General features: G+C 67.8%; 2 protein-coding genes across 4 annotated transcripts; both read left to right on the top strand.

Annotated features, from left to right (window-relative positions):
- The first annotated feature begins 629 nt into the window (after positions 1 to 629).
- On the top strand, positions 630 to 5,559 carry EFHD2 (EF-hand domain family member D2). 2 transcript variants are annotated; one of them, XM_055706171.1, is made up of 4 exons: positions 630 to 838; positions 4,044 to 4,191; positions 4,329 to 4,463; positions 4,603 to 5,559. In XM_055706171.1, the coding sequence occupies exons 1-4, from the start codon at positions 639 to 641 to the stop codon at positions 4,735 to 4,737; spliced, it is 618 nt and encodes a 205-aa protein (XP_055562146.1). In that variant the 5' UTR covers positions 630 to 638; the 3' UTR covers positions 4,738 to 5,559. The 2 variants fall into 2 exon arrangements, with proteins under 2 accessions (XP_055562146.1, XP_014139387.3); XM_014283912.3 differs by lacking the exon at positions 630 to 838 and adding an exon at positions 3,329 to 3,935.
- Positions 5,560 to 5,977: 418 nt separating this feature from the next.
- Positions 5,978 to 7,820, top strand: LOC102051553 (chymotrypsin-C). 2 transcript variants are annotated; one of them, XM_055705265.1, is made up of 8 exons: positions 5,978 to 6,130; positions 6,463 to 6,554; positions 6,648 to 6,745; positions 6,829 to 6,954; positions 7,038 to 7,174; positions 7,245 to 7,390; positions 7,494 to 7,643; positions 7,744 to 7,820. In XM_055705265.1, the coding sequence occupies exons 1-8, from the start codon at positions 6,061 to 6,063 to the stop codon at positions 7,759 to 7,761; spliced, it is 837 nt and encodes a 278-aa protein (XP_055561240.1). In that variant the 5' UTR covers positions 5,978 to 6,060; the 3' UTR covers positions 7,762 to 7,820. The 2 variants fall into 2 exon arrangements, with proteins under 2 accessions (XP_055561240.1, XP_055561238.1); XM_055705263.1 differs by lacking the exon at positions 5,978 to 6,130 and adding an exon at positions 6,172 to 6,349.
- Positions 7,821 to 8,594: the final 774 nt, after the last annotated feature.

The following is an 8,594-nucleotide window of genomic DNA, read 5'->3' as shown; positions in this document are numbered from 1 at the left end:
GGGTCTGTTGGAGATCCATCGAGGGGTCTGCAAGGAGATCTGTGGGGAGTCCGTTGAGGGGGTCTGTTGGAGATCTGTTGAAGATCTGTGGGGGGGTTGTCAAGGATCTGCTGGGGATCTGTGGAGGATCTGTCAGGGGTTCTGTTGGAGAGCTGGGGGGGCAGTCAGTCGGGGGATCTCTGGGGGGCTCTGTTGGAGGTCTGTCGGGGACCTCGGCGGGTCTGTCGGGCGAGCCAGGGCTGGCCCCCGACCCCACGTGTGCCCCCTCGCCCCCCGCCCGGGCCAGGGCGGCTGCCTGCAGGTGGGAGCTGGGCCCCGCGGGGCCCCCCGGGCCGCCCCCCCGCCCTGAACCGGGAGCGGGAGCCCCCCCAGGGCAGAGGAGCCCCCCCAGGGCAATGGAGCCCCCCCAGGGCACGGGAGCCCCCCCAGGGCCGGGGAGCCCCCCCAGGGCAGAGGAGCCCCCCCAGGGCAGAGAAGCCCCCCCAGGGCACGGGAGCCCCCCCCGGGCAGGGGAGCCCCCCCACGGCAGAGGAGCCCCGGGGCCGGACCGGCGGGGGGCGCTGGGCGGGGGGCGCTGGGCCGGCCCCCGGCGGGGCGGGGCGGGTTGGGGCGGGGGGCGGGGCGGCCATCCGGGCACCATGGCGGCGGCGGCGGCGGCGGAGGGGCCGGCGGGGCGGCGGGGCCGGGGGCCGGAGCCGGGGCCGGGGCCGGGCAGCCCGGCGGGGCGGCCGGGGGCCGAGGGCTCCCCCGGGGGCGGCCGCCGCGTCTTCAGCCCCGCCGGGGAGTTCCGCGAGTTCTCCCGGCGGCAGCTCCGCGACATGGAGCGGCTCTTCCGACAGTGAGTACGGGCAGGGGGCGGCGGGGCAGCGGCCACGGCACCCGCGCCCTGCGGGAGAGACCCCCGTTCCTCGCCGGAGGGAGCCCCGTTCATTGCAGGATGGACCCCCCCGCACCTTGCGGGAGGGAGCCCCCCCATTCCGTGCAGGAGGGAGCCACTCATTCACTGCAGGATGGACCCCCTGTTCCTTGCCGGAGGGAGCCCCCCCGTTTATTGCTGGAGGGACCCCCCCATTCCTTGCGGGACAGACACCCCTATGCCTTACATGAGGGACCCCCCCATTCATTGCATGAAGGGCACCCCTATGCCTTTAGATGAGGACCCCCCCCTCATTCCTTGCAGGAGAGACCCCCTGGCTCCTTGTGGGAGGCTCCCCCCCAGCTCTATCTCTCTGCAGGAGGGATGCCAGGGGCTCCCCGTGCCCCCCCCATCCCGCACTTTGCAGAGGAGGGATGCCAGGGGCTCCCCGTGCCCCCCCCATCCCGCACTTTGCAGAGGAGGGATGCCAGGGGCTCCCCGTGCCCCCCCCCATCCCGCACTTTGCAGAGGAGGGATGCCAGGGGCTCCCCGTGCCCCCCCATCCCGCACTTTGCAGAGGAGGGATGCCAGGGGCTCCCCGTGCCCCCCCATCCCGCACTTTGCAGAGGAGGGATGCCAGGGGCTCCCCGTGCCCCCCCATCCCGCACTTTGCAGAGGAGGGATGCCAGGGTCACCTCCCCCCCAGCTCCCTGCAGGAGAGATGCGTGTGCACCCCCAAACTGCTGCCAAAGGGATGCCCTGTCCCCCATCACCTGTGAGGAGGGACCCCAGCACCTTGTGCTCAAGGCGGGGGGGGGGGGGGGGGGGGGCTGGAGGAGCCCGCAGGGGACCCCCACTTCTTTGCCAGCAGCACAGACCCCGGCGGCTGCAGCGGCGAGGGCAGGCGGCATGTCCTCAGCATCCCTGGGCGCTGCGTGCCACCACGCGCGGCGGAGCGTGACTTCGTGTGCCAGCTCGGCCTGGGGGGGGGATGCTGGATGCTGGCAGCCGACAGTGAGCCCTGGAAATTTCCAGGGGGGGAGACAGAAATGGGGATGGCTCTGAGCCTGGTCATGCCAGGATGTGCACAAGTAACCGGGGGCGAGTGGGACAGCCCGGAGCATCCCCCCCGGAGCATCCCCATAGAGCCATGGCATGTCAGGTGCTCCGTGGCTCTGGGGGCCGTGGGTGAAGGCAGGGTGGCGGTGGGCTGCTGCCCCTCACCCTATCCAGCACCCTGCCATGTGGTCTTGTTCTGGCATGGCCGAGCGCTGGAGAAGGTGCAGGGGATGGAGGCGGCCAGGACGGAAGCACGAGGCTGGGGGTGTTTAGGGTGCTGGCAGCATGAGGAGCCCCCTGTTCCCCGCTACGTCCCATTGCCTGGATGCAGCAGCGAGCGAGACGGGCAGGCTGCTGCGGGACTGCAGCAGAGGGGAGCCCCCAACGGGGCTGGGGGTCCCCACGGGGCAAAGCGGTGGGTGGGTGTGGGTGCTGCGGCCGCGGCGCAGATGGCGGTGGTGGAGCCTGGCCAGCGCTGCGCAGACGAGGGAGCCGGGTGTGCGAGGCAGACGTGTTTGCTCTGACAGCTGCAGCGTCTCACTGCAGCGAAAGGAGCAGCGCCGGGGCTGCGCGCCCGCCGCTGAGGCAGCTCCCGGGGGGTTGGGAGCCAGAGGGGGGGTCTCCCAAGCAAGGGGTGCGTCAAGCCTGGCTCTGCCACGCTGTCCGTGCCACTGCCACAGTCCTTGTGACGTGGCCATCAGCTGTGCAGGGTAAAGTGACACATGGAAGGGTTTTTTCTCTCCGTAGGGGTGATGTTACCCATTGGGAGCTTCCCCGGGGAGAAGCAGAAAAGCAGCAGCACCCCTGAAAATCAGAGAGGAGGGCTGGGGGGAGTGAGGCAGCGCCCTGCCATCAGAGGAAGGCTTAGGGGACGAAGTGGCAGGGCCAGGTTAGCAAACTTGCCCCTTGCAGAGAAACTCTCTGCCCAGTGCTCCGAGAGGGGTCTCGGAGGCAGAAGTGAGCGGGGCTGGCCCTGGTTCGGGCCCCAGCAGCGTGGGGGAGCAGGAAGGTGATGCTGGCAGCACGGACAGAGCAGACCGCAGCGGGAAGGTACAAATGAGTCATGGACCTGCAGTGTGGGGAGCCGGGTGCTCTGCGGGGCTGCTGCAGGGCCTGCAGGCACAGGAAAGAGGAGCCACGAAAAACAAAAAGGCAACACACCAAAAAAAAAAAAAAAAAGAAAAAAAAAGAAAAAACCAAAAAAGCCCTGTAACGACAGGTGCAGCTGCATAGGTGCTCATCTACTTCTGCAACGTCCTGGGATGTGCCGCAGGGCTCTCCTCTTGTGCCCATGCCATGGAGCCGTACAAAGTGCTGTGCCATGCTGTGCCGAGAGGTTCTGGGGCAGGGGACCGTGTGTCACCAGCACAGACAGCGGAGGGGTGGGCTGCCAGCCCCGGGTGGGTGGGAGGCTGGATGGAATGGTGGCAGGGGGCCGAGAAGGGGCATCCCTGTGGGGTCTGTCAGCAGGTTCGGTAAGCAGCAGTGCGCCTGGGTCTCCTGGTCAAGGCTGGGCACCTGGCTGGGGCTGGAGCATGGAAGCCAGGGGGCTCTGGGCAGGCGGGACCTGGGGGTGTCATAGGGAGGAGGAGGTGGCTGCGCTGGAGAGCTCCTGGTCCCCACAGCCCAACGGACAGGAGCTGCTGGGAGCACCCACACAGCATCACACCCCTGGGAGCCAGGCAAGCTGCCGGCTCGGCTGAGAGGACGGGGGGCTGTGGCCAAGGGATGATGTGGGGAGCAGCGCCTGGTGGGCTTAGTGCCGTAGCTGTCATCCCTTGTAGCAGCCGAGGGGAGTGTGTGCTCAGGCTCCCAGTTTGCGGAGCCAGCAGCAGGTTTGGCAGCATCCCGGGAGGTTTTCCTGCCAAGTGCCGCACAGCAGCAGAAGCGATTCCAGATGATGCTCTGGGGAGCTGTTAGCGGTTCGCTGGCAGCTTCCCCCGCGGTCTGGCAAGCCGCCCGAGAGCGTCACTGCCCCGGTCCGTGCCATCCTCTCCATGCCTGCTGCTTCGCTCCCCAGGTAGCGTGGGCACAGGGTGCTGGGTGGGCACAGAGGGCCGGTGCCAGGGTGGCTGCGTGCGCTCTGTGTCCTGCTGCCGTGTGACAGGACTGTGCCTCCTTCCCGCAGGTACGACGCAGGGAAAGATGGCTTCATTGACCTGATGGAGCTGAAGCTGATGATGGAGAAGCTGGGGGCTCCGCAGACACACCTGGGCCTGAAGAACATGATCAAGGAAGTGGACGAGGACCTGGACAGCAAGCTGAGCTTTCGGGAGGTGAGGGGCTGGGGGGCTCTGTGCTGCCAGGGAGGTGACCCGAGGGCTGCTCCGCTCAGGGCTGGGCTGGGCTGGGGGGGGAGGTCGTGGTGGCTTGGTGGTCTCGGGGGAGCTGACACCACCCTCTCCCCTTGCAGTTCCTGCTGATTTTCCGCAAGGCAGCAGCGGGCGAGCTGCAGGAGGACAGCGGGCTGCACGCCCTGGCCCGGCTCTCCGAGATCGATGTCTCCACGGAGGGGGTGAAGGGCGCCAAGAGCTTCTTTGAGGCCAAGGTGAGGCAGGTGTGGGGACACTGGGTCGGTGATGGGCGAAGGTTCTTGGTGCTGGCTCGCTGGGGACAGGGGTGAAGATGGTGGGGGGAGCAGCAGCAGGGGTCTTGTGGGACCCAGCTGGACGTGCCCCCCTCTGCAGGTGCAAGCCATCCATGATGCCAGCCGCTTCGAGGAGGAGATCAAGGCAGAGCAGGAGGAGAAGAAGAAGCAGGCGGAGGAGCTGAAGCAGAGGAAGGCGGCATTCAAGGAGCTGCAGTCCACCTTCAAGCAGTGATGGGCACCGGCGCGGGGCTGGGCAGGACTGGGCTGCGGTGCCCGAGCTGGGAAGGCCGTGTGGGCCGAGCGGCCGGGAGCGCTGCCCGAGCCACGTGTCACCTGTGAATCCCGACGGGCAGGCTCGGGGCCGGGCTCAGCACACCAGCACCGGCCACTTGGCCCTGGCTCCCCGTCTCCTTGCTGTGGTGTCTGTCCGTCTTGTTTGTGCTCCCCTGTGTCCCCAGCGTGTCCCCCTGCCGAGCTGCTCCCGCCCCAAAGGGCAGCAGCACCCCGTCCCCTGCCAGGGGTTGCTGCTGCTGGGGCCCCTGTCCCTGGGCTGTCGTGCGTGGCGCATGCACTGTGAGCTTTGTAGGGTGGGGGCTACCCGGGTGGGTGTCACAGTGGCCGTGCTGGCTCGGTGCCCGTTGGCCACTGCTGGCCATGGTCTCTGTGCCCGGCACGCTGCCGGTGAGCGTGGCGAAGGCCAGGTGCCGGCAGAGGGGCTCTGTGCGTGTGTGGGCACCCAGGGTCGTGCCCACCCCGCGGGTGCAGCCCCCAGGGGGCTGAGCGCCGTGGCCCCCACCTGCCTGTGTCGGGGGGCAGCTGCTGGCTCACCAAGCTGCGTTACGGTTGCGTGCGCCATGTCCAGCCCAGGAGGGCGAGTGGTGGAGCCTCCCGTCGGGTGACTGAGTCTCCCATGTTTGGGGGGGAGGGGGGGGGGTGGCTGTGAAGAGGCACATCTGTCCCGCCGTGTCCCCTGAGCAGCGGTGCTGGGGGAGGGAGCTGTGTTTTGGTTTTTTTTATTATTTTAATCCCAAATAAATATTATATTTCGTAAGCACGCTGAGTGCCTGTGCGGGGAGCTGAGGCCTGGCTGTGTCTGGGGGGGGGGGGCGGGGGTCGCTCGGGTGGGGGGAAGGGGTCTGTGGCTGTGAGCATCCAGCTGCTGGTGCTGGGGGCCAGCCTCCCCATGGGCAGGCAGTGGCGACGGGCACTGAGCTGTGGCAGTGCCAGGCTGGCAGCGTGGGAAGCAACCCGCTCCAGGTGTGTGGATGTGGCGTGATGGCAGGTTTTTCAGCATCACTGCGGGTATCAGCCCGTGTGCCCAGCGGCTGCCCCCCCTCCGCCTGGGGTCAGCCAGCCTTGGCAGCACAGAGCGTGAGACAGGAGCGCAGCAGCAGCATGGGGGCGGTGGGGGCTGGGGTGGCCACGTCCTGAGGCAGCCGGTGCTGGAGGTTGGGGTGCAGCTGGGCTGCCCGACTCCCCACCCCACCCCCCCACCCCCAGCACAGAGCGGCATGGCTGGGGGTCTGTCCAGCAGCTGTCCCCAGGTTGGGGCCAGATGTCCCTGCTGTGTGATGGCACGGTGCCGGCGCGTGGTGGGCAGATGGGGCTGTTCCCAGGCAGCACAGGTGAGGGTGATAAGATGGGGTGATGGGGCTGGGGTGCCCTGCCCCCACCAGCGTGGGACAGTCCCCACATGTCGGTGGCAGCAGGGGTGACGCCAAGGTCTCTGCTGCTGGTGGCAGTTGTGGCAGGCACTATAAGAGGGGCAAGCAGCTGTGGCACGGCAGCTCGGGACTGCACGACCATGCTGGGGGCTCTGTGTCTCGCTGTGCTGCTTGGCTATGGTGGGTGAGGGCAGGGGGTGGGGGTGGGGTGGGGGGGGAAGATGGCACCCCAGCACAGGCTGTGGCCCTGGGTGCTGGTGGCAGCTGAGGTCCCTTTGCCGGGTGTCCTGCAGCCTACGGATGCGGTCAGCCGGCTGTGCCGCCACTGCTGGGCACCCGCGTGGTGGGCGGTGAAGATGCTCGGCCCCACAGCTGGCCTTGGCAGGTAAGGGGTGGGAGGGAGGCATGGGGATGGGGGGGGCATGGGGATGGGTGCGGGGGACACCCCTGTGCTGACGCTGTGCTTCTACCCTCCCAGATCTCGCTGCAGTACAGCCGCAACAATGCTTGGCACCACACGTGCGGCGGGACCCTCATTGCCCCCAACTGGGTGCTGACAGCCGCCCACTGCATCAGGTGGGTGCTGGGGGTGGGGTCAGCAGCGGGGAGGGGGACAAGACGTTTGTGGGGACTGACACCCCCTTCTCCCCATCCGGCAGCTCTAGCATGACGTACCGCGTGGTGCTGGGCAAGCAGGTGCTGTCGCAGGAGGACGAGCCGGGCTCGCTGGCCGTGGGCGTTGAGAAGATGATCGTGCACGAGAAGTGGAACTCCTTCTTAATCATGTAACGGCCGGGACGTGGTGGGGGCGAGCAGGGGGACGTCGTGGCTGGGGTCCCTCAGCCCCATGGCTCGGCTTTCCCCGCAGCAATGACATCGCGTTGATCAAGCTGGCGCAGGAGGTGGAGGAGAGCGAGACCATTCGTCCCGCCTGCCTGCCGCCCGCCGGCCTGGTGCTGGAGAACAACTACCCCTGCTACGTCACCGGCTGGGGACGCCTCCGGAGTAAGCGTGGGGTCCCTGGGGAGGAGGCGGGGGGCAAGGGGGCGCGGGGTACAAGGTGCTGTTGTTGCAGCGAATGGGCCTCTGGCTGACGTCCTGCAGCAAGCCCTGCTGCCCGTGGTGGACCACGCGACCTGCTCCAAGCGAGACTGGTGGGGCAGCACGGTGCGCACCACCATGGTGTGCGCCGGCGGCGATGGCGTGGTCTCCGGCTGCAATGTGAGTGTTGGCACCACGGGACAGTGGGTGCCCCCGGCTGGCCGGGGTGGGCTGGCCGGGGTGCCCAGGAGTGGCGGTAGCAAGCGTCTGTCTGTCCGGGCAGGGGGATTCGGGCGGCCCCCTGAACTGCCAGCGCAACGGGCTCTGGGACGTGGACGGCATTGTCAGCTTTGGCTCCGGGCTGAGCTGCAACATGATCAAGAAGCCGACGGTGTTCACGCGGGTGTCCGCCTACATCGACTGGATCAACGAGGTGGGTGCCCCATCCCCTGCCCCCGCAGAGGGGTGGACCACGCTGTCCCCATCCAGGCCAAGGTCTCCCCCCAACCCGCGCCGTGTCTTGTCGTTGGCAGAAAATGAGCACGAACTGAGGCGGCGGCGCGTGGTGCAACAGATCTCAAGCGTGATAAAGGCAAAAGTGCTGAGAGGACCTTGTGTGTCCCACTGGTTATTTGGGGGGGTGGGGGGTGGAAATCACGTGGTGGGGCTGGGGGCAGACCCCCAGGGCTGTGGCCAGTGACAGCAGGGTTCGGCCCGTGCACTCGGGAAGGTCTCCCCACTGCGCAGCAGGGCTGGCCAGGTTCCGGGGGGGGCTGAGGAGCGGGGGGGGCAGCCATCCCACAAACTGCCCCCGGTTGGGGAGTGGGATCCACACCCAGGGCTGAGCTGAGGGGCTCACAGCTTAGCTGGTGGTTTGGGGGGAGAGGGGGTGGGGTCTGGCTGGGGGGTCCTGGGGGGCTCCAGGGAAACCAGTTGGCCTTTGAGGGGGGGGTGTGGATCTACCTTTAGGGAATGCGGCTGCCCCTGGGAGGTTTTGGGGGACCTGACTGGCACTGGGCTACCTGAGGGCAGCTGATTTTTAATGGGGGGTCTTGAGGGACCTGGGTTGGTCCTGGGGGGCCTGCTGGGGTGGGGGATGACTTGAGAGAGCCCAGCTGCAGCTGGAACTCCTGGGAGCTGCCTGGCCTGGCCCGTGCTGGCTCCAGGACCTGTGATGTGGCCCAGGAGGCTGGGCATCTTACTGAGGATCTTCTTCCACAGTGGCTGGAGCCACGGGGTGGGGGAGTGCTGCTCTGTGGGTCTTGGCTGTGGGGTCTCTTGAATGAGCTGGAGCTGCCACAGGGGAGATGTGGGGTGTTCCGGGGAAAGAGGCGACCATGGCAATGGCAGCAGGTGGGAAGAGGCTGCCGGGGAGGTGTGGAGG

This window comes from Falco cherrug, chromosome 3 (genome assembly GCF_023634085.1).
Source record: "Falco cherrug isolate bFalChe1 chromosome 3, bFalChe1.pri, whole genome shotgun sequence".
Classification (NCBI taxonomy): domain Eukaryota; kingdom Metazoa; phylum Chordata; class Aves; order Falconiformes; family Falconidae; genus Falco; species Falco cherrug.
Note: the sequence above shows the minus strand (reverse complement) of the source record. Positions and strands in the feature narration are given on the sequence as shown.